Here is a 24,828-nt window from a genome sequence, read left to right as displayed (position 1 = left end):
TCACAACTCGAAATGGTCCCTGTGGCCAAAGAAATAATCTATATTATGAGATACTATACAGCAAAGTATGAAATTATGGTTAGGAGTGTCTGTTTGGAGTATTTGCTTTATATTTATAATGTGCTAAGATAATGCCCAAATTAATGATTTGGAAGTCTCCAATGTGCAGTTATAAATAATCTCTACTCAATATCTTGGCCAAGCATTATTCTCTTCAGGTTTTATTTTAAATTGTGCAGTGTTAATGTAGAAATGCTGTGCAATTTAAGTGTATAAGGATGTTTTCTGCATTACTAAATTGTGAAGAATTAACTCTGCAGATGTTTGCTTTCTTGCACCAAGAGAACGCATTTATTACAGTTTGCTTCTAACTTGAAAAGTGTTTTAAAAATTTCTTTGAAGTTGTATCAGGATCTTTTTGTTATCTGGCCTGGCTGTCATAACTTTTGCTGCAGAACATTTTAAGCTTTGTCAAATTTGCTGGTGTATAGCCTAGATTTTTCTACTAAGGCCTATAAGAATTGTATCAATTCTAATTTGGAGATTTTCCAGCACAATCTAAATGTTTATTCTCCATTCCCTTTTGCAAAGCTTTGGAAAAAATTACAGAGTTATAGATTCAAATTGAGCACAAGTTATTGTATTTATGTTGATGCATGTCTTTCATATGTTAGTTCCATTTTGTTTTTGTTCAGATTTTTCAATTCAGTTTCTTCATTGCTATAATTTTATCCTTGGTTCAGGCATTAGAGGATGACATCACAAACCAAAGGGAGAGCGTGCACCAGGCGGTCGATGTCGGCCAGTTTCTCATGACGTTGAGTGCTAAACCAGACCAGGAAATGGTAGAGGACAAGTTGGAGTCTATCCAGACTCGGTATAGGGAGATTAGGGACAAGTGCAGCCGAAAGGCAGTCCTACTCCAGCAAGCCCTTGCCAATGCCAAGATCTTTGGAGAGGAGGAGGTGGAGGTGTTGAATTGGCTGGCTGACGTTCAGGACAAACTGAGTCTAGTGGCCATCAAAGATTACAAATCTGACATCCTGCTTAAACAACACAAAGAGCAGCTGGTATTTCATTTAATTTTCTTTTGGTTTTATCATCTGTTGTATTAATTTGGTTAATTTAATCTATGTGTCTCGAATTTTATGTTCCATTGATTTTCACTTAATCTGATTTGAGTTTCTTCACATTGTTTGTGTTATAGTTTTTGGTTGAATTTTAGCATATGTTCCACGGTGTCTCCAAGGAGTATTAAAGGTGCAATTTTTTTTAAAAAAAACCTTTTCCAAACTAACTTGTTAAGAACCAACTTTATTTAAACATCCCTTAAAAATATGGGCTTAAATATTTATTTGCATAGAACAGTATTTGGAATGGTTCCTGAGTAAATTAATGTCACAACAGAAATTTCAGTTGTGTACATTCAGTTGAAGGGTTCAGGCATTTTCTAAGTCGGGCATATACATGAAAGCATTGCCAGGTGATGTTAACAGTCACAGTTCAACAAAGTTATTCAGCAGCAGGATAATTTTAAATTGGCCTGCCTGAGTATGTTCCAAACCTGGTGCTTGGAACCTTACAAATCTAAGCCCATCTCCACTACTCACCCAATCAATCTTATAATCCCTGTTGACCAAAAATTACAATGCCTTGCCTAACTGATCCCACCACCTGCCAACCACTGTTCATGGACCCAACTCACTGCCAGGCAAATCTCCTGCATGTCCTTCCAAGTTATAACCCTTCTTCCAATCTTTTATCTTCTTCCCTTCCACCGCCCTTCTCAAATCAACAGACCAACCACCCCCTCCCACTCCATTAATACCTGGTACCTTCCCATTCTCCCACTTGCCTCTGTGAGTAACCGTGAATTTCTAGAACTTTTTCTCCGTTTCACATAACAGAATTTTTCTCTTCAGTTTTATTCCTCATCTACAGTGCAAGATGTCTTAATCTGTCTTGACATATTATGCTATCCTTAAATATTTTTTTAAAAAAAGATAAAATACAATGAAATATTAAAACTGATTGATGTAGCAGCCAAAAATTCAAATATACAGTGGATTCGGTTAATTGGGACACATCGGGACCAGTACATTTTGGCCCAAATAGGCAGCTGACTCATTCTCCGAAGTTTCGTGGAAGTAGTTAAAGAAGTATTAAAAAAATGAACTGTTATTTATCTGAGTAACAAATGCTGTATTTTAATGAAATAATCAAATTAGAGCACTGCAATATTACTACACTATTACAAAACTGTGTATTAGCTCCTAATGGTTACAGAAGGAGGAATTCATCCATCAAGTGTGCAGTGGCATGGTACTCAATTGAGAAGCTATCCATTCTTAGCCCCTTAAAGCATCGAGGTTTAAAGCTATTCCCAATAACCAAAAATTTCTTTTTCTCAGTTCTTGACGTATTTGAACAACTCAACACCTTTATAGGATCCATTGCTTTCTTAGAACCTGATAGAGTTGCGTGTTTGTAGCAAAGGGAACATTTCGGCATGGCACGATAAAATAAGGCCTGGTGGCCTGTTTCATCAGCTTTGTAGCTATCATCTGCACAATATTTTTGAAGCTTCAGGGAATTTTGGAGATTTCCATGTTTCCGTACTTAAAGCATCAGCACTACATTTCTTACCGTGTGCTTTCTTGAATTAGATGTGGTGCCTACATTTCCACAGAGGCAATCAACTGTCTGTTGCTTTAAAATCTTCGTGACCCATCTTAGCTAGCTCCTCTGACTTGTTTTTTTAATAGTGGTCTGCTAACATGCACACCTCACACAGTTACAGTGGAAAACCATTGATTGAGGAGGGCCTGGTCAACACCCAGATCCTTACCTTCACGCTTTTGTTTTTGGAAATGTTCCCCGTTGTCCCTCACGTACTGCCCATTCTTCTCGCAGTTTATCTTGCTGAAGTATCAAGCGTGCAATTATACATTTTTGGCACTCCAGTTATCTCTGCCAGCTGACGTTGAGTGTGGTTAGGCAGATGGCTTTAAATTTGAATGAGTAGGGTAATTTTTTTCAGCCAGCATCAAATCTTTTCATGGCAAGGGTCACAAAGTTAAAAATTTTTTAAAAAAGATCAAAATGGATAGCATAGCACAAGCACGCACAACTGTTCACTGTAAGCACTGTGTAGAGTCTTAACAGACACACAAGTGCACGTGACTGGCCGTCTTCTGTCCCAGTTAAGTGGTATAATGTCCCTAATAAGCAAAGGGAATTGTGGCTGTTTTCTCAAATTGTGTCTGTTCTTTAAGAGTTGTCCCAAAATAAGTGGCTGTCCCGATTAACCGATGGCCCAATTAACCAGAATCCACTGCATGCAGTCACAATCGTCACACCACCTTGATCACTTTATAAGTACGTTCATTTGTTTTAAAAAAAGATTATTTTATTTTGAAGTTACCACTACCTTGATTCTTCATTAAATAGTCATTTAATTATTACCTGCTGAAGACCAGCTCAAACCTACTTACCCTGTGAGGGTAGTAGATTGAAGTAAACACATTTGGGGGAGGGTGTTCTGTGGATTTATTTATTTATATATTGGGATACAGTGCAGAGTAGTCCCTTCAAACCACACCACCCAGCCCAGCAACCCTCCCCCCCCCCCCCCCCCCCCCGATTTAACCCTAGACTAATCCCGGGACAATTTACAATGACCAATTAGCTTACCAACCAGTACGTCTTTGGGCTGTGGGAGGAAACCGGAGCACCCGGTGGAAACCCACACGGTCACAGAAAGAACATACAAACTCCTTACAGGCAGCAGCGGGAATTTAACCTGGGTCGCTGGTACTGTAAAGCGTTGTGCTACCCACTACGCTCCCATGCTGTAGTTAAATTAATTGGAAGAAAAATTAAGTGGAAAAAATATTTTAAGTAAGCACTAAGAAATGAATGGTAAGATATTTAGTATTTTAGTTTTAACTGTGGATTTTCTAATAAAAGTATATTTCCCTCATTCAAATTGTGTTTTAATTGTGAATGACATCTATTTTGTTTAAGAGCTCTAACTTTTGTGGGTTTTAACAAGTAACAATTCGTAATTGGTGCATGAAATAGCTATGTTACAATTAATTTTCAGGTTAATTTTAGCCTAAGATAATTTAATGATGTAGCTAGTGCTAAGGAAAGCGTATGTGCATGTGTTGCAAGTGGAACTTTAAAGAATTGCTGCTCCTTTCACTGTACTTTCAGCACGGGTAAAAGCAGCTGCTCTTTAATTTACTTTCCTTTGGCTGCAGTTCAATTTCAGTTCCCTGGTGTTAGAACCATGAGAAGCAGGAATGATGTTGCCATAGGAACGAAACCTCACCATCCTTTTACTAAGCAGCTGCAATGATCTTTTTTGTAGGCTCTGAATGATGAGATTATATCCCGGAAGAAGAATGTAGACCAAGCAGTTAGAAACGGGCAGGCCCTTCTTAAACAAACCACAGGTAACAGTTCAGAAAAATTTACAATTATTTTGAACATTTGGTGTCTAATTTCTACATATATTTTCATGGAACTGTAGTTTACTGAACTTATGCAATAAATGGCAAAGTAATTTTCTTTGTTTAAGGATGTAAACTTTATTCATGTCTTTGATTCTATGTTGCCATTGTGTTATCACTGAAACTCCAGCGTTCATTGTGATCTGTGCATAATGACACCATCTGCCCAGTTTCTGGCATCAAGAGTTGCAGTTGGAACAAATCCCTTTCATATCCTCAGTGAATGCACTCCCTAAAAACATGTCAATTAATGTTCACCAAGGCAATAAGAGGCCTTCTAAAATAGAAAATTACACTTCCATCATAACTTTTAAAAAACTTTTTATCAATTGAATCTTTTCTATCACATTAGAAACAGGATTTCTGAAGTTTCAATTGTCCGTTTCTGATTTAATAAAAAAAAGTCCAGTTGATACAAAGCTTTTAAAAAGGTATAATTGGAATGTAATATTTGTTGATCAAATATTTCTGTCAAAGAGGGCAAGCGTGCAGCCGAGCAACATCTTTCTCTTGAACTGGCTGCTGAGAGTTGGCAGAATTGAGCACTTGATTATTTTTTAAACTTCCTCCCTAATCTTTGCAGTGCGGAACCTTAGTTGGAAACGCGAGAGAAATTGTGGGTGTGAATTTGCATGTTGTAACTTTGGGGCAGGGAGGCACCATGCCATCCAGCAGCACTAAATCGAATGAGATCACTGTCATCTTATGCCAGCAGGAACAGGAGCATGCCTAAAGCGTATTTGATTTTACAGTCAACCTTTTCTTCATGAGATCCTCAAAATTAGCATGTGTTAATTTGAGAAATGTTTCCAAATATGGTGCAAGACTGTTACCACACTTCAAGAGGCGTTTCAAAAAAAAAGACCAGCAGGTGTTCATTTCTGTTTTTCGGATGCATTCGAACTTGAGCAGTTCTCAAGTCACATACCTGCATCTTAGTTATCCATGGTTCTCCGAAATCCATTGCACAAAGCAACCTACATTTTGTTAATTTTGAATTAGAGGCTTCCTATCAAGTTTATTATTTATAATTATGGTCTATTTTTAATAAAGTAAGAAAAATTTTAATTTTCAAGTCAAGTCAACTTTTATTGTCATTTCGACCATAACTGCTGGTACAGTACACAGTAAAAATGAGACAACGTTTTCCAGGACCATGGTGTTGCATGACACAGTACAAAAAACTAGACTGAACTATGTAAAAAACAACACAGAGAAAGCTACACTAGACTACAATTTTGACATTTTATCACCCCTGGCCTTAATATCCTCTTGACAAATGTTTCCATGGTGACACTGAATACTGTTTTGCTGTCTGCCAACTTCAAAAATGCTTTTGTGATGTGGACTTTTCATATTTTGAATTGTTACTGTTAGTTGGCGAACAAAACAAATTTTTTATATCAAAAAATACTTATTCACACTCACAATCTTGGTGCACAATGACAAAGGTTAAGAACATGATGAGAAAATATGAGATAGAGCACTGCATGCTATTAATCAATCCCTAGTCTCCCTGATGTATTTTTTTTGTAATTTATTTTTTTATTGAAGTTCATCATCAAACAAACATTTCCATAAGATGCATTTCAGATATTGTACATATATATCATATAGTCATGTATGCCACAAATCTCCGCATAATATTTATCTGAGGTATACACTTATAGAAAAGAGAGGAAAGAAAGAACAAGTGAAAGGAGAAAACTATGTACAAGTAGGGAGTGATCTTTTTTACAACATATTCATTGATTTGTGAGGATAAAATCAGGCCTATGAGGTGTTATGTAGATAAACCATTTTTCCCAGTATGAATCAAATTGTTCCAACTTATGATTAACAGATGCTGTTATCTTCTCCATTTTGTAAATGTCCATTGTAATTTCCATCCATGCGTTTAAGGTTGGGCTCGATACCTTACCATTGAATGAATTCGATTCCATTCTCCTGACTTTGCAGAGCAATATGGCTATTTGTGAAAAAGCTTTAGGTGCAAATATGCTGAATGAGAACACGTGCCATTTTGTGGTTGGTTAATTTTGAGATGCATACTTAGCAATTCATCCCTGTTATTTGTGCTAAGTGAGTTATGCCACTGCAAAGGAAGGTTACTGCCTGGCTCTGAAATACATTCCACTGAAATGAATTTCAAAAGAGGGGTTAACCCCATTTCCCCGTCTGAAATTAACTTCTAGAGAAACAGTCTAAATCAGGGGCCCCAAATCTTTTTTAAGCCATGGACCCCTAGCCATTAACAGAGCAGTCTGTGGACCCCAAGTTGAGAACCCTTGGTCTAAGTAATGCTCAGAGTCTTGCAAGCAAGACAGAATCTCACACCTGCTACTTATTGCTGAGATTGTAAGCTTCAGGCCCGTGAACCAGTGTGGATAACTTCACTCACCACTACTCTGAACCGATCGTGCTACCTACAGACTCTCTTTCAAGAGCTGTTTGCAACTCACGTTCCCAGTATTTTTTTTATTTATGCAGTTGGTCTTCTTTCCCATATTGGTGTTTGACAGTTTTTGTCTGTTTATGTATAGTTTTTTCATAAAATTATATTGTATATCTTTTTTTCTTATAAATCTTGCAAGAAAATGAAACTCAAGGTAGTATATGGTAACATACAGTGCATTTACTTTGGGAAGAATAATTTACTTTCAACTTTGATTTTCTCCCTTCCTCTGATCAATTATTGGAGCAGTGTTTAAAACAAATGTGTTTTAAAAAACTGTTGAGAATGCAACTTCTAATATCTGATGAAATCATGTGTTAATTTCATTAAATATTTACATATTCCTATTTCTTTGAGTTTAACTGTTTTGTTCACTAATGTTTTCGTAGGTGAAGAGGTGATCATAATTCAGGAGAAACTGGATGGCATTAAGAGTCGTTATGCAGAAATCACGACTTCTAGTTCCAGGGCACTGAAAACGTTGGAGCAGGTCCTCCAGCTTGCCACGAAGTTCCAGGCCTTCAATGAAGAGCTTTGTGGCTGGCTTGATTCAGTGGAAGCTGAACTAGCTGCAACCACACCACAGTCACCAATTGGAGAGCAGATTCCACAGCTCCATGAGAGACAGAAGGTAAGTACCTTCTGGGTATCAGTCATTCAGGTTCAACAGCAGCAAGCTATGAGAGGATGGAAAATGAGATAATATTTTTGTGTTTTTCCAGTAATCAAAAAAAAAAGCAGGAAGAAGTCAAAGAACCTCTCAAGTGTGCTCTGCTATTTAGTAAAATAATATGCATTCTATATCCCAAGTATCTTTAACCATCTTGAATCTCTTGACTCTGTTATCTTCTGAAATCCACTGATCTCAAGCTTGAGTATCGTCAATCACAGAGCACCATTAGCCATTGACAGCCATCAAGATTCTCACTGCTCTGACCAAAATAAAAATGCTTCATCTCATTTGGAAATGTCTAGGATTCTAATTTGGCCCACACTGTCTAGCAGACACAGCTCTCAGCATCAGTCCTTTGCAAATGAATTGTTTCACCAGCATCACCTCTTTTCTAAATAGCTGTACACGTGTTCTCCAGTGTCTCTCCTAATTCCATGAATCAATATGCTGCTAATATGAGAATATCTTTTCTTAGGTGTGGAACCCCCCAAGTTGCATACAGTACTCAATCCAAATGTAAAATGCCTTAATCTGGAAGCAGGACTCAATCCAACACCACTTCAAATGTAGAATGCCTTAATTCAGAACTTCAGATCTTTTGCAGTAAAGGCTGGCATATCATTTATCATCAGAATTGCCCAAATCCACACATTCTCTGTTTCTATTTCAATAATCTTCTCACCTTGGTCTCATTCTTCACAAACACTGGCTGGTTTCTTACAGTTTTTAAAAAAAATACTGTCTTCTGTCCTTTGCATTCCTGCATTTCCTGCCACCGCCTCTGTTATGTTCTGTATCTTTAAAACACAAAACGGATCCAAAGGAAGACACAGGGTCTGTGAATGCAGGCTTAACCTTTGAGTTTACTTTAAGTAGAGCGTGCACGTCTTATGTGGTAGAGTGATGACATATGCAATTAGCATATTTTTACAAATGACCTATAATTATTTAAACAATCGCGAACGCTTGATCAACCTATGTACTCAAATATTATTGAATTATTAAATACACAACAACCTGGTCTGGCGCACTTATCCTATGTGGAACTCCAGATATCCTTTTACTGGCTCACTTTCCCAAATGGCTTTGTGTCATTGTTTGGGAAAAGGCAGGTTGCACTTATTTATTACATTTTCCATGTAAATTCAGTTAGAGCAGAATCTCAGAGTTAATTTATTATCAAAGGATGTAAATGCCACCATATACAACATGGAGATTCATTGTCTTACAGGCATACTCAATAAATCCCTAACAGAATCAATGAAAGACTCCACCAACTTGGCTGTTTTATTCATATCTTCAGTTTTTGGATAGTAATTTATGAATTCCTTAAGGCCAAAGGGCTATAACATGGGAGTCACTTGTACTTATTTTTGTTTTCTTTAACCATGATAATCCTAACCCCTTGATTTTATATAACAACCATTTGTGTTGTAACTGATGTAATACCTTTTGAAATTTAGGTGTGCTGTATCCTATTATCCTTTATCTAACACAGAACATCAATCGTCACAGCACAGGTTCTGCGGCCCACGATGTTGTGCCGACATTTTAACCTACTCTGTCATCAATCTAGTAGACAGCTAGTGGTGTCACGGCGTCTGAGGCAAGTGGTTCCGGGTTGGAATCCGGACGGCTCCTGGCAGGCTTTCCATCGTGCTGGTTGAGCGTTGAGGTAGCAACTTAGTCTTGGTTAAAAAAAACACAGACAAATGCTAAAGAAATGGCAAGGTTGCCACCTAACGTGCCAGAAGGCACAGAAAGGAACAGCAACAAGATCAATCTAGTCGTTAATAACCTCATAGTTAATCAGAAAAAAAGGGAGCAAGTAACAGTCTGAGTTTATAAACACTGATAGTTCTGCCAAATTGCATTTTGATAAAATTGCCCCACGACTATGCAGGGAATTGGATGTTCAGTTGAATAATGCAGATGGTGTTTTGTCGAACTGATCCACAAACTTAATGTTCAGGAGTTGAAGAAGGAAGTAATGGAATACAGGCTGGTCCTGGACACAATTAATGAAGTGAGCAACGCATTACTGGAGCTGGTGCCATGGAGAGCGCGTGAAGGTCTGGACCGACAAGTGGCAGAAGCCAACGAACGCTACAGAACGGTCAGTGACACTGTGACACAGAAGGTCGAAGCTATAGATGCTGCCATTCAGAGGTCACAGCAGGTAGGTTGAATTTAATACGCACGTTTTCTCATTAGTTTAACCATATGAAATGTATATCCAAATGCTCCAAAACCTACTGTTTGTAATTAAAATTGCCCAGAGCAAATATTGAATGCTTCAGACATGAGTGAGGCATCCATGGGTCAGCGTCGATCATGGATGCTGTGTCCTTAACTGTCTCGGTACGCAAGCCTGGGCAGTAAGTATAACACATGACACTTCAAGAATGACTGCAAAGGGAACCGGAACAAGAGCTGTAAGATGTTTATTGTAGAAATACTATCTGGAGAGAAGGATTATGCAAATTGTATCCATTCTGGTCCAAGAGTTGCAGACAGGAAGCTGAATTGCATCCTGATTTTTTTTTTCTTATTCATTGGTCGCTCCTCTTGGAATTTTATGGGCCTGTACTTGGTGGCTTTGATGATGGGTTGGAAACAGGTTGCTTGCTCTTCAGTCAGATTCATATTGTACATTCAGACTGTAATATGAAGAGAAAATGAAGAGGCCCCTCCCTTTTAGTGTGTCACTGTTAGTAATAACCTGTCGGTATCAACAACCAGAAATCAGAATCAGGTTTGTTATCACTGGCATGTGTTGTGAAATTTGGTAACTGATATGACTGTGGATTATGAGCAGGGAGTGTTGAACCACGTGCAGAGTAACACATCCATAAATGCACATGCAGAATATGTTTGACCCTGAACTAATTTTTCATATCTTTCATAAAAAATATTGCCAGTTCCCAACTAAGCTTGACCTCTGTGCTCATCAGGATCTATCCATTGATGAAGTATTTATTCCAGTCTCAAGACTCTTCTCCTAACCTGACATAGAAGAGTTCTTAAACCCATTTCCAGCAATCTTTGTACCTGTTTTCTTTGATATGGTTTCAGTTCCCCTTGCATCCTTAGAGCAAATTAGATACTCCATTGTTAAATGGTGCTAATATCAGTACCCCTCCCCAAGAAATCTAGGCTACTACTTTTATATCAGGAAAACTGTTACCAATTGGTAATTTTTAATATAAATTTATGATTGACTGCAGGGCCTTAAAAAATGCATCCATAATTCAATCAACCCAAAATCGGTCAAAAAGGAGTTAATAACTAATGCAGAACGATTTGGAAGGTGTTGATTAGTTGAGCTCTTATCAATCATAGGATTTAAAATACCCACCCATTATCAACATATACTCTATACATATAGCAGTAGAGCCAGATTTTTTATTCACAAAATTTTCAATCCATAAGATAATTTCCTCTTTTATGAGGCATTGTAAGTGTTGTTACTTCGATATACTTGTGCTATTTTTGAATAATAATAATAATAAAAAGATTTGAAAAGAAAATGTTTGAAAGCAGTCAGTCAGACCGTTGTTTTATATAGCCTAGTATTAATGCTACAAAATTATTTATATATTAATTTATCATGCTTGTGTGAGTTTTATTTATATAATAAGTGTGTCCACATGACTCCAACTGTAGGTTTATATGTAAGTAGATAGTAGACTTGCCCGCAAATAAAGCCCGAGAACTTGCTGACCTGCATCTTGAGTGTTTAAAGCTGGAGGGTATGGAGATGCAGGAAACAACGGTTGCCATCTATAATTTCACAGGTTCAGAATCAGAATCGGGTTTATTATCACCCGCATGTGTAGTGAAATTAACTTAGCAGCAGCAGTTCAGTCCAATACATGATAACATAGAAAGAAAAAAAAGTAAATCAATTGCAGTAAGTATATATGTGTGTATATATAATAGATTAAAAATAGCGCAAAAACAGAAATAATCTATATATTTTTCAAAAAGTGAGGTAGTGTGTTCATGGGTTCAACGTCCATTTCAGAATTGTATGGCAGAGGGGAAGAAGCTGCCCCTGAATTGCTGAGGCTTCTGTACCTCCTTCCTGACAGTGATTGGGGATCCAATTGCAGAGGGAGGTTTAGAGACCCAGGTTCTGTAGCTTGTCGGTCAGGGCTGTGGAGATGATGGTGTTAAACACTGAGCTATAGAAAAGTTCTGACCATCTGGAAGGTAGCAAATGTTGTGCTATCATACAAGATAGGGAGTGCGGGTGGGGGGAAACTGATTTCTACAGACCAGTTAGTCTGACATCAGTAGTAAATAAAATGCTAAAAATCCTTTACTCAGGAAGTGGTGACAGGGTATTTAGAATATGATGGTAGGACAGGGTGGAACCGACATATTTTGACAAGTCTGCTTGAGGTTTTCAAGAAGGATTTAGAGATGCCTCAGAGGATGTAATCAGACTAAATGGGCAGGGACTTGGCAGATAGAATAGTGGGTGTGGGAAAAATCTGAGGTCAATCTATTTGGTCGAAACTAATAGAAGGACAGAATTTTTTTTTAAATAATGAGAACTTGAAGTTTGTTGGTGGTCAGCAGGACCTTGATGTTCTACACAAATCTCCGAAGGTGAATGTGCAAGTGCAGCAGTCAATCTGGAAAGCAGTCATAGCGTTTTGGTAGCTAATCTCATTGAAATGTGCAAAATTCTTGCAGGGCTTATTTGAGGCTGAGAAGGAAATGAATCCCTGAATCATGAAATGGGGAATGAACTCGATGGGCCAAATTGCCTAATTGTGCTCTTGTATCTTATGGTCTTATGGCTTGACGTGGTTGATAAAGTGACAGTGTTTTCTCTGGCTATCAGTCAACTGGGGGTGGCCATCCAGTACTAAAGAAATCTCTTCACCCAAAGGAGTAAAGCTTTGGAATTCGATGTTCTCTGAGTATATCCAGAGCAAATGCTTAATTACTAAAAGAATTGTAGTAAATGCAGCCTATCCAGGCAGATGGTACCAAGATCCTCAATCAGCCATGATCTTGTAGAATTGTGGAGCGGGTTGCAAGAAGCTATTTGTTTCTTCTGTTCATATCAATGTTTGGCTACAACTTATTGCTGTGTTGTGTGCTTCATCAGAATTATGTGTGTATTGTTATTTTGTTTAACCTTTTAAGGGCTAATTACCCACAAAAAAAATAAATTGCATGAGAAAGTACGGATTAATTAGTTCTCTGTTTTCAGGTGCAATTTTTTTTTCACATGACAGATTAAGTCTGTTAAATAGAAATGGAAAATCTGGTTTGCAAGATTCTGTTGAACAAATTCAGCACTCAAAGGGTTAAATCTAGCAACAACAACAAAAATTGTATTCTTTGTTTTTGTGATTTTCTCCACTAATAATCCAGTACTGCGCAATATATAGCTAGGGTGCATAAGGTTTTCACACAGTACTGTATGTTAGTTAAAATAGGAAGATGGTTGGGAAACAGAAATAAGAATACTTAGCTTTAATGGTTTGGTGACTAATAGAGATGTAATTTATCAATATATTCAAATACGTAATTGACAGAGGAACAAGAGACTGGAATTCTAGAGCAATACACAAAGACCCTGAAGGAACTCAGTGAGTCACGCATCATCTATAGAGGGAAGCAGACAGCCGATGTGCCCATTTGCGGTGGTTTATTTTGGAACGTTGACTCTTCATTCCAATGGACAGTCAATGTTTCAACTGAGCAACATTCAACTGGAGTCATCAGCTGTCTATTTCCCTTCATAGATGCTGCCTAACCCGCTGACTTCCTCCAGGTAGTCAATGGAAACCAGGCTGCATACGGTTTTTGAAACTAGCTGGCTCAAAGTGTGAGGTGGCCATTGTGCAGTCCATACTTATGTTTCTAAATAGACGATTCATCCGAGAAGACAAGTTACTAGTTTTTAATGAACAGCTTGGATAGTGCTGGTAGAATTTTGTAAAGTGTGTGAGGTCAGTATCTGGGATGATAAAGAACATTGGAGTCATTTCCTCAACTGGAGAAGGCAAAGAAAAATTCTTGATAAGTAATTTTGACATTATATACAATTTTGAGGCAAAGCTATTCCCTCAGGGTAGCGTTATAAAATCCTACAGAAGGTAGTGGTTTCAACCCAGTACATCACGGGTAAATCCCTCCCAACCATTGAGCGTATCTACATGAAATGCTGTCGAGGGAAAGCATCATCCATTATCATAGATCCCTATCCCCAACCATCATAGATCCCTAACCCCCAAGCCATGCTCTTTTCTCATTCCTGCCATCAGGTAGAAGGTACAAGAGCCTTAGGACTCTCATCACCAGATTCTAGAACTGTTACTACCCCTCAACTATCAGGCTCTTAAATAAAAGGGGATAACCACACTCACTTGCCCATCATTGAGATGTTTCCCACAACTAGTGATCTCACTTTACGGTCTCATTATCTCATGTTCTGTTTACTTATTACTATTTATTTATCTTCTGCACTCTAGTTAATTTTTTCACTGATCCTGTTATAGTTACTATTCTATAGATTAGCTGAGTATGCCCACAGGAAAATGAATCTCAGGGTTGTATATGGTGACGTATATGTACTTTGATAATAAATTTACTTCGAGCTTTAATTTGGAAGTTGTTTTGCTATATTAAAAAGTGTCGGTGCTTGATTTCAAAATCAAAGTATGTCACCGTTATACAGCCCTGAGATTAATTTTCTTGTGGGCATACACAGTAAATCCACAATAGAATAATAACCATATTAGAATCGGTGAAAGACTGCACCAACTTGGGTGCTCAACCGGTGTGCAAAAGACAGCACATTGTGCAAATACAAAAAGAAAAGAAATAATAGTAAATAAATATCGAGAACATGAGATGAAGAGTCCTTGAGAATGAGTCCATTGGTTGTGGAGTCATTTCAATTTTGGGGCAAGTAAAGTTGAGTGAAGTTATCTCCTTTGGTTCAAGAGCCTGATGGCTGAGGGGTAATAACTGTTCCTGAACCTAGTGGTGTGGGTCCTGAGGCTGCTGTACTTCCTCCCTGACGGCAGCAGCGAGAAGAGAAAGAGTTTTAGCAAAAAGTTTTGAGTAGAAATAAATGTGTCCTGGTCTGCCTTTGAAGTGCTGTCAGGTTAGCGCTGAACATTATGAATGTTCACATTTAATTTTTAAATTAAATGTATTTGTTTTTTACTGAATGTATTAGCACGTCAATTCAGCAATAATAACAAGTAATTATAAATAATTAACTCCTGCTGCTGTGCATTTGAATGCAGTTTGAAAATAGCAGTGAAACTACAATAAGCAATGATGGTCAGGGTGGTTTTGCTCTGTGTGGTGTTCTTTCCTTGCCCTACCTGTGTCTGATTGCAGTTGTAAATCGCTCTTATCCGTCTCTTTGTACGTTTGGCTATTTGTCTGCTTTGTTCCCTTAATGTATCCTGCTGCTTCTCCTTTCTGCTAGTATGAGCAGGCCACTGACTCCGAGCTTACCTGGGTGGCCGAAACTGTGCGAAAGTTAACAGCCTTGGGTCCAATAAGGCTGGAACAAGATCAGACAACAGCTCAACTGCAGGTGCAGAAGGTAGGAACGTGTAGTGTGATGGAGTCCTTGTATCCGACATAACTTTTCAAACAAACGTGCTTTACTACATATAGAACATTTGTTCCAAACTATATCTGAGCTGATAATGTTATATTCACTGCATGATCAATGAAACAAAATCCTCTGAAAAGAGCTATTGTTGTTCTGTTGGCTTTCATGCCAGAACTATGAGTAATCAAACAAAGTACTGATCAAACAAAATGATTTGGAAACATTAATGCTAACAAAAAAGCAAAGAGCAAATATTACCACAGATACAGTTTAATATCTATTACATCGTAAAAGTAGTGGTGATTACTCTTTTGCATGCTTGCACTATTGTGGTGGGGTTAATAAGGAGCAAATTCTCACAGATGTCTTATCTTCTGTTTAATCTCCATTCTGTAATAGATAGACAAGCTAATTTCCATTAATGAACCTCTGTGTCTGTTTTAAATGGTAGATTACTGAATCTGGATTAAACGTAAAATCATATTTGGCAGGTGGAATTTAAATTTCCATTATCGATTGTGCTCGGTCTTTAAGAGTATATCTGTCATCAGATCATGTATGATTTATTAATTTTCTCATTATTCCTCCATAATGTTCTGTTGTTCAGTAATATTACTCCCTGGGCTGGTCATTGGCTGCTTTTACCCTTTGGCTGTAGACAAGCTGAGTTCATCAAAAGTTTATGCTCAGTTTTGTTTTAAACACAGTCAAATCCAGATGGGATGTTTGTGTCCCCATCTCACTAGCCCTTGCATAAAAGAGTGAAGCCTGGTTTATTTTAAAAATCACAGATAGTCGCAGCATTCCCAAAATATAATCACAGGAGGGGAGCCAGTCTGTATCCCCAATGAGCCAAATAAGCAACTAACTCTGCAGTTCACATGCATTCCATTTGCATGACAGATAGCAATCTTCTTGCTGTCCTAGACTCTTGATTTGTTTTGATCAAGGCTTCCTTAACTTTGTTTCACCATCTTGCTAAGGAAACAAAATACAGATTAGTAGTCTGGGCATCTTATGTCAAAGTTACCAATTCCTCATTTTAAGAAATTTTCTTCTATCCCTTCAGGCCTTTTCAATTGACATCATACGGCATAAGGATTCCATAGACGAGTTGGTAACTACGCAAGATGAAATCCTTAGTACCTGTGGAGACGAGCAAAAGACTGCACTGCAGGTATTATTTTTGTGTTTCTGAAGTGTTCTACAGGTAGCATAGTGGTCAGCACAACGCTTTACAGTACAGGCGACCAGGGTTCAATTCCCACCGCTGCTTGTAAGGAGTTTGTATGTTCTCCCCGTGACCATGTGGGCTTCCTACGGGTGCCTCGGTTTCTTCCCACAGCCCAAAGACCTACTGCTTGGTAGGTTAATGGTCATTGTAAAAGGCTGGGATTAAATCGAGGTGGGGGGAGGGTTGCTGGGCGGCATGGCTCGAAGGGATAGAAGGCACAATTCCACACAGCATCTCAATAAAGACAGTAAGACTCTAGAGTGGGTATTGCAAATGAAACTAATACAAATGGTGAACTAAACAAATCCATGAGCCCAATGTGTGGCTGTGGAAATGATAAATATATTTATTTTCCATAGATAAAATAGTTATTACAGACCATAATAGTAAAATGTCAATGAATGGAAGTATTAATACTAAGAAAAGATTTGTCATGGTTCTGATGTGATATTTTGCTGTGCAGTATAATATTCAAGTCTAATTATTTTTAAGTCTGGTATTTTTATAATGATCTTAATGACAGTACCAAGTTTCAAATACATACACCCATGCGTTTGAGTTGCCTGGGACTGTACTCGCTGGAATTCAGAAGGATTAGAGGAGATCTTATAGAAATGTATACAATTATGAAAAGGATAGATAAGATAGAGGCAGGAAAGTAGTTAACACTGGTAGATGAGACTAGAACTAGGAGACATAGCCTCAAGATTCAGGGGAGTAACTTTAGGATGAGATGAGGAGGAACTGTTTTTCCCAAAGAGTGGTGAATCGGTGGAATTCCCTGCCAGTGAAACAATGTAGGCTACCTCAGTAAATATATTTTAAGACAAGGTTGGATAGATTTTTACATAGTAGGAGGAATTAAGGGTTATGGGGAAAAGGCAGGAAGGTAGAAATGAGCCCATGGCCGGATCAGCCATGATCTTATTGAATGACAGAGCAGGCTCGATGGGCCAGATGGCCGACTCCTGCTCCTATTTCTTATGTTCATGCACTCTTGCTTACAGGAGAAGATGAACTTACTGCAGCAGCAATATGAGATGGTCAGTCAGATGAACACTGAAAGGTACTCCCAGCTGGAGCGGGCTCACGTGTTGATTAACCAGTTCTGGGAAACCTATGAAGAGTTGTGTCCTTGGCTCGACGAGACCAGAGGTCTGATAGCTCAGCTCCCGCCACCAGCCGTTGACCATGAGATCTTGAAGCAACAGCAGGAGGAAATGAGGGTAAGCACAACACGGGTTTGATCACCCACCATAAGCCGGACTTCCCATGGACAAACATTTTAATGTTGTGCCAGGATGAGGTCACCCTCAGGGTGGAGGAGCAACACCTTATATTCTGTCTGGGTAGCCTCCAACCTGATGGCATGAATATCGATTTCTCCTTCTGGTAAACAAATTCCCATTCCCACTCTGACTTTTTGCCTCTTACTGCCTGTTACTTCACCCTGGGTCCCCTCCTCCTTCCCTTTCCCCTTAAGGTCCACTCTCCTCTCCTTTCAGATTCCGTCTTCTCCAGCCCTTGACCTTTCCCATCTCCCTGGCTTCACTGATCACCTTCTCACTATCCTCCTTCCCCTCTCCCAACCTTTTTGTTCTGGGAACCAGTCCTGAAGAATGGTCTCAGCTGGAAACATCGACAGTCTTTTCATTTCCATAGATGCTGCCTGACCTGCTGAGTTCCTCCAGCATTTTGTCCATGTTACTTAAAGACATGTTGTTTATACGTATTCTGATACACATCAGATTCCCTGCTTTGCTGTTGGCACCAGTAGACCATGTGGGATTGACACAAGATGAAGTGATCTAAGCTCATTATTTCCACATATCTATTGTATATGCTGTTCTCTTCAACCAACAAAACAGATGATTGAAATATTTTGAAAGAGGTTTTCTGGTTATGAACTTGCAGTAATTGGCTCATTCATCAATTTTATGTTATACAAATGAGTATTATTGATATAAAATTAGGAAAATAAGATTCTGTGCCCTCAATAGGCACCAATTCTTGAAGCTAGTCCTTGGTGGAGCCTAGCAATATTGTAGTCATTTTCTGATTCAAATGCCCTTTGAGTCTGGCACATCACCTCCTGGCTAAACCTCACTCTAGTCCTGTTTTTTCCTATAATGCTATAATCTGGTCAGAATGTACTGTACTGTGCAAAAGTCTGAGGCACATGTGTATAGCTAGGGTGCTTGAGACTTCTGCACAGAGCTGTATTTGTCAACGTGGAGCAGAGAGCCAGTTTATAAATCTGGTGGGAGAAAAGGATTTGTGGAATGACAGGGGTAGAGCGCTACAGAAGGGGTGTGGGACGGTTAGTAGACAAGGAGTGCTAGGGGCAGAGTGGTGGGTGTGGCGGGGGTGCAGACAGACCCACCCCTGACACAAGACAAGGTCATTTGATTCCAAGCAGTTGGTTTATTGATCATTACAGAATGTCTCTCTGGTGCTTCCTGCTCCCTTCCCCTTTTCCCAGCCATGATTCCCCTCTCCCTGTCCCCTTCCGACTCTCAGTCCACAATAGAGACCCATTTCAGAATCATGTTAATCATCATGAGGTTTGGTTTTTTTTTTGTGACAGCAGTACAGTGCAATACACAAGGTTACTACAGTTCTGTGCAAATGTCTTTGGCACTCTAGCTATATATATGCCTAAGACTTTTGCGCATTATATTGCTCCTGGAATCAGATGCTTTAAGAAACTAAGATCTGTGCATGATTTTATAACAGCAACTCCGTGAATCAATCTCTGAGCACAAGCCTCACATTGATAAGCTAATGAAGATTGGGCCTCAGTTAATGGTATTGAACCCCGATGAGGGCAAAATGGTCCATGAGAAACATACCACGGCGGAAGCCCTCTACGCTAACATAAAACACGATGCACGAGAGAGGGCATTGGCATTGGATGAAGCCATTTCACAGTCGGCTCAGGTACGTTCTAGTAAATATTGCTGTATATATTGGAGCTTTTTTTATGGTTGTTTGTCAAAAAGGAATCTTGTGTGTTAGCTTCCCATTGCTGCCACAACCTAGTATGTAGTGGCATACTAACGTAGGATTATTATTGTTCAACATCAGTGCTCTTTAAAATTCAGAGGAGCATTCGTGATTGACTTTAGAACCATCGTAGTCAGTAATAAAGTAATTGAAGAGTATGAGCACAAGTCACATGTTTGAGGTATTTGCAATTTTCGCCCAAATATATAATAAAATCAGTTTCCTGTAAGCTGCATCGTACTTGCCTATACTGTGATTGGATAGTCCATTTGTTCCCCTTCAGCTGCAGCCCCAAGGTAGCATAGCGGTTACCGCAATGCTCCTACAGGTTGGGGCGTCAGAGTTCGAAGTTCAATTCCGACGCTGTCCGTAAGAAGTCTGTAATTCCTCCCCGCAAGCGCGTGGGTTTCCTCCGACATCCCAAAGATGTACCGGTTAGTAGGTTAATTGGCCATTGTAAAACGTCGGGTGATGAAAGTGGGATTGAGCAGGTGGTGTGGTTCATTGTGTCCTGCACTTTATCAATAAATAAAGAGATGTATAGATACTGTGAATATTATACAATTTTATAATGGCTGTTAATATCCATCAGTGGAATGCTTAGCAAAGTCAACCATAGTTTGACAGGTTGTTCAGTTTGTCGTTCTGACTAGTTATTAATCTCACTGAAAACAACTGAGGGAAGTAAGACAGTCCACTAGAATAGAAACCAGGCTATGGCATCCAACTTTCTAAATGTATAGAAACACTACAACATAATGTTAGTCATGTTTGTAAATCGTAGTCATTCCATGTTTGTCCTGTTTAAGACACTCCCGTATGTTATCCCTTCAGTTTTCTCATACTAACATGTCATTTGTTTTCCATTCCGACCACCTCGTGGAATTAAATATTTATTTGCCGACACGTCCTGCCACGTTGTGTTTAATTGTTGTGTTCATCACATCCACTCATTAGTTTGCTGAGGTAAGCAAAACTCCTTGCACACTCGCTACTACTGCACATAGAGGTTGCTTTCTCGTTTTTTCGCTAAAGCTGGCCACCGAATAGCTTTGCTGGAGATTTAAAAAAAACAAAGCCTGTGCGTGTTATAGTTGAATTTGTTCTAAGCAGGTTACTTATTATTTAACAAATAACTTCAAATTCAACTTCACTTAATTTGGGGCGGCTTGGTTAGCACAACGCATTACGGTACCAGGGTTCAATTCCCATCGCCTGTAAGGAGTTTGTACGTTCTCCCCGTGATGGTGTGGGTTTCCTCAGGCAGCTCCAGTTTCCTCCCACAATCCAAAGACATACCGGTTGGTAGGTTAATTGGTCACTATAAATTGTCCTGTGATTAAGCTTGGGTTAAATCAGGGGATTGCTGGGCAGTGCAGCTTGCAGGGCCTATTCTGTGCTGTATCTCAGTCAATAAATGAATTAATTAATTTTGCATAATAATGCTTTGAACTTCAGAATTTGATATTTCTTCTGCAGCACTGAGTTCAAGAAGAGGCATTCTCATTAAAATTAATTTCTATTGATTTTAGAATTCAGTAATTTTTAAAAATCATTATCTAGACTATTTAAGTCTTTATATTTTTATTAGAGTGCCAGATTAGTTAGAAATGCCTCTCTTAATAACACTTCAATAAAGCCCTCGAAGGAACAGAATAGAGGTTCATTTTCACATATCACGCTCTTTGACTTTTGAGGTGTGATTGCCTAATTATTGTTGGGTTCTGGACTCTTGTCTGTTTCTAACATCTATTAAGATCTACTCAGACTGATTTAAGTTAGGATGTCCTTAGTGGTATGAGAAAGTAAAAAATCTTCTTCCAAACATATGGATTTAATTTGAACCTGGATTTCAGGGTGAAAGAAAATATTTCAAGGCTGAGCTATTATAAACACAGACTTTTTTTCCCTGAGCTAAATTTTTGTTCAAAATAGTATATGCATTTAAAAGTCCTTTTATGGTTCCCTTATTGGCTGTGATTGGGTCAACCAGAGAATATCAATTGCTTGCCCTGTTGCTCTTAGAATATCAATACATAGAAAAGATCTTTTAAAGTGACGAGCAACATTTGAGAATCAATTCCCTAGTTTTAGTGTTAAGCAACAAAAAATCCAGCACTTCTTAGGCGATAGTCAATGCTTTGGGCCAAGACACTTTATCATCGACCAGAAACATCGACTGTTTATTCCCCTCCGTAGATGCTGCCTGATCTGCTGAGTTTCTCCAGCATTTTATGTGCCCTGCTCCAGTATCCCTTGCTTTAAATCAGATGGTTTTATCCAACGGGTTTATTTAGTTTTTGGCTAGTTCAATCAAGCACATATATAAATTAGAGTCCTATAGAAGTATTCTTCTCCAGGAAAGGTGGTCTCTAAAATTTTTCAGTTACATATTATAATGTCAATGCAGGTTATATCTGAGTACTCTGTTGACCCAGTCTTAGTAGATAACAATATGCCAGCCACATAATGCTGACTAATTATGAGGCACTGCCCTTGTGCAGATCTACTGAGGACAACTTGCTGGCTACAGGTGAATCCGGCACCAACAGCAAACCTCCCCGGCATAAATCCCAACACTTGGAATGGCTGTTCCCACGAGGGTGAAAAAAAAACTGACAGCCGGCTAACTTGCTGCTTTGTATGTGTATGAGCAAAAGTGTTGACCAGAAAATTCCAAAGCTGTTCGTTCTCTTAAAAATTAATGAAAACATAGAAGGAATCTAAAGAGTTAACCACATTTAAGCTGTTCCAAAACAATTAATTGAACTCAGTCCCTTGCAGCTGTTTGTGTCTTTTTAGAAAAATAGCCGAGGCTGTTCTGGCAGTGGGGCAGGGGTCAAACCACGGAGCATAAAGATTCCCTGATGAATAAGTGCCAGTCGCCTCAGCATGTTTATATTCACTTATGTGTATTCACAAATCCTACACTTGCTGCAGCTTACGGGGAAAAGTCTTGCAGAGCTGCCAGAATTTACCCACACAATCTGCTCGTGTATTTTTTTCCCTGACAATGCAATATAAAATGAGACTGTTTAATGTTTAGCTAGGGTTTAGACTCTTTTAAAATAAATGGTAGTTCTGGGAAAATCTTAAAAGACAATACCAACAACTTGTGTTTTTGGTTTGTGTAGTTTCATGATAAGATTGACCCAATGCTGGAGTCTCTGGGACACATTGCTGACCGGGTGCGGATGCCTCCTTCAATACCAGCCGAGGTTGAAAAGATCCGAGAGCACATCAGTGAGAATAAAAATATTGCAATGGAACTCGAGAAACTCCAACCGTCTTTTGAAGCTCTTAAACGCCGTGGTGAGGAGCTGATCAGTAGGTCATCTGGAGCAGAGGAGGATCCTGCTGCTAAAGGTATTGAATTAACTTTTATTTCCAGATGTGTGTGTAAATTGCATGTTTACTGGCTTTTGTTAACTTTGCAGTTACTTCATATATCACTTACCTGATGAGAATAAATGACCTAGCTCCTAGATTTCAAATTATAATCTCCTTGGGAATATTGGGTCCAAATTCCTCTAATCTGTTCTGCATATGTTGAAGGTACTTTATCACAGAATTTTTCCACAAGACCCAAGTTTTCAGACGGTCTGGTTCCATTTGAGGCCGACTCTAGTGAGTGTGAACAGAATTTGTAATCAAGGTTCGAAGCATTATCTTAGGTCTTCATGATGTTTAGTTGAAGCAACTGTCAACACGGCCAACTCTGGATAACCACTTATTGGAACTGGTGATGAGGTCATTAGCATACATGCTGAAATTGACTATGTGTTCAAGTAATGTTGGGAAAGGACATGAGAAAGAGGAACAGGATGGGATGGAGTATAGATTATATAGATGATCCCAAGGGGCAGTGCAAATATGCAAAGGCAATTCTTTGCAAGTAATTCACTACAACTGGAATGGAACCAAAAGAGTCCCAGCTGGGGTTCCGATGTTCCCTTTGTATGGCCCTGGTTCCTGCATTCCCTTTAAGCATATTGGGTTCACTTATTGTGCTACTGTGTTGCATCTTTTTGTTTAAGAATCGTAAGTTAAACATGTGCAGGAGTATTAATTGAATTATCAGTCCAATGGTCCAGAAAATCTTCCAATCTAGGGCCACCAAGTTTCCAAGTGTGGCAGATTAACAGTTTTGCTTCCGTTCAGTTGACAGTTGACTTGTCCTGTTTCTGCAAAATCAGCTTTAGCAAACTATTGCCAGTTGCTAGGTGTAAAATGTCAAAAACTGCCAATGCTAGAAATCCAGAATGAAAGTAGGAAGCACTCAGCAGATCAGACAACACCTGTGGCAAGGAAACACTGCTGACGTAGGCAAATTCTGCCTTGCCTCTTGACTCTTATCAGCAAGTTCAATTTTCAGCTCAGTTGTTAGAATTGTTTTTTTAAAGTTTGGTTGTATAATGTAGTTATCCCTGCATGCAGAAATGCCACCTTAAAAATTCTTTTTTTCCCCCCACTTATAACATTAGCCATTCAAGACAAGTTGAATGAAATGGTATTTTACTGGGAAGATATCAAAGCCCGAGGTGAGGAGAGGGATATTAAGCTTCTCGATGTGCTTGACCTCGCTGAGAAGTTCTGGTACGATATGGCTGCCCTTATGACTACGATTAAGGACACACAGGAAATAGTTCGAGATCTGGAGAGTCCCGGTATCGATCCTTCAATCATTAAGCAACAGCAGGAGGCTGCAGAGGTATGGTTCAAGTGCGGAAAACTTCACAGTGCAGTTTTGTTATATGAGCTTTGATTAACTATATCGAGCATGTTCCATCTATTTATTTAGAACATTGAACAGTACAGGACCGTCAGCCCAAGATGTTACGCCAACCTTTTAACCTACTCCAAGATCAATCTAACCCTTCCCTCCCACATAGCCCTCCATTTTTCTTTCATCCATGTGACTGTCTAAGAGTCTCCTAAATGCCCCCGATGTATCTTGCCTCTACCACCACCCTGGCAGTGTGTTTTATGCACCTTCCATTCTCTGTGTGTGAAAACCTGCCTCTGACATTCCCCTGACACGTTCCTCCAAAATCCTTAAAAAAACTAATAAACCCTAATGCACCCACCACTGTGTGTGTGTTGCAAAAAAAAAACTCCTTCTGGCAACCTCCTTAAATATACTTTCCTCCCAACACCCTTAAATTATGCCCCCTTATATTAGTGACTTCTGCCCTGGGAAAAGTCTCTGGCAGTCCACTCAATGAATGGCTCTATCAACCACCTCCCATCCTCCTGTTATTAACCCTGTGCTTTGCCTTTTTGTAGATTGAATTGCACCTGCCATTTACCATATTTGTCTCATTTATATCACATAAATCAATG

At 39.0% G+C, this 24,828-nt stretch overlaps 1 protein-coding gene across 4 annotated transcripts in view; it reads left to right on the top strand.

The window, feature by feature from the left end:
• The window catches only part of macf1a (microtubule actin crosslinking factor 1a), a 564,022-nt gene that overhangs the window by 475,574 nt on the left and 63,620 nt on the right, over nucleotides 1-24,828 (top strand). For 3 of the 4 annotated variants that reach the window (XM_073034465.1, XM_073034464.1, XM_073034463.1), the window contains 10 exons: nucleotides 744-1,070; nucleotides 4,376-4,460; nucleotides 7,362-7,603; nucleotides 9,618-9,824; nucleotides 15,114-15,233; nucleotides 16,315-16,422; nucleotides 17,487-17,705; nucleotides 19,216-19,419; nucleotides 22,620-22,851; nucleotides 23,970-24,196. In XM_073034465.1, coding sequence (XP_072890566.1) covers nucleotides 744-1,070; nucleotides 4,376-4,460; nucleotides 7,362-7,603; nucleotides 9,618-9,824; nucleotides 15,114-15,233; nucleotides 16,315-16,422; nucleotides 17,487-17,705; nucleotides 19,216-19,419; nucleotides 22,620-22,851; nucleotides 23,970-24,196 — 1,971 coding nt within the window. The remainder of the gene's footprint in view (nucleotides 1-743; nucleotides 1,071-4,375; nucleotides 4,461-7,361; nucleotides 7,604-9,617; nucleotides 9,825-15,113; nucleotides 15,234-16,314; nucleotides 16,423-17,486; nucleotides 17,706-19,215; nucleotides 19,420-22,619; nucleotides 22,852-23,969; nucleotides 24,197-24,828) is intronic. The other variant, XM_073034466.1, reaches the window with a different exon arrangement.

The sequence above is a fragment of the Hemitrygon akajei genome, chromosome 32, assembly GCF_048418815.1.
Source record: "Hemitrygon akajei chromosome 32, sHemAka1.3, whole genome shotgun sequence".
NCBI classification, from domain to species: domain Eukaryota; kingdom Metazoa; phylum Chordata; class Chondrichthyes; order Myliobatiformes; family Dasyatidae; genus Hemitrygon; species Hemitrygon akajei.
Note: the sequence above shows the minus strand (reverse complement) of the source record. Positions and strands in the feature narration are given on the sequence as shown.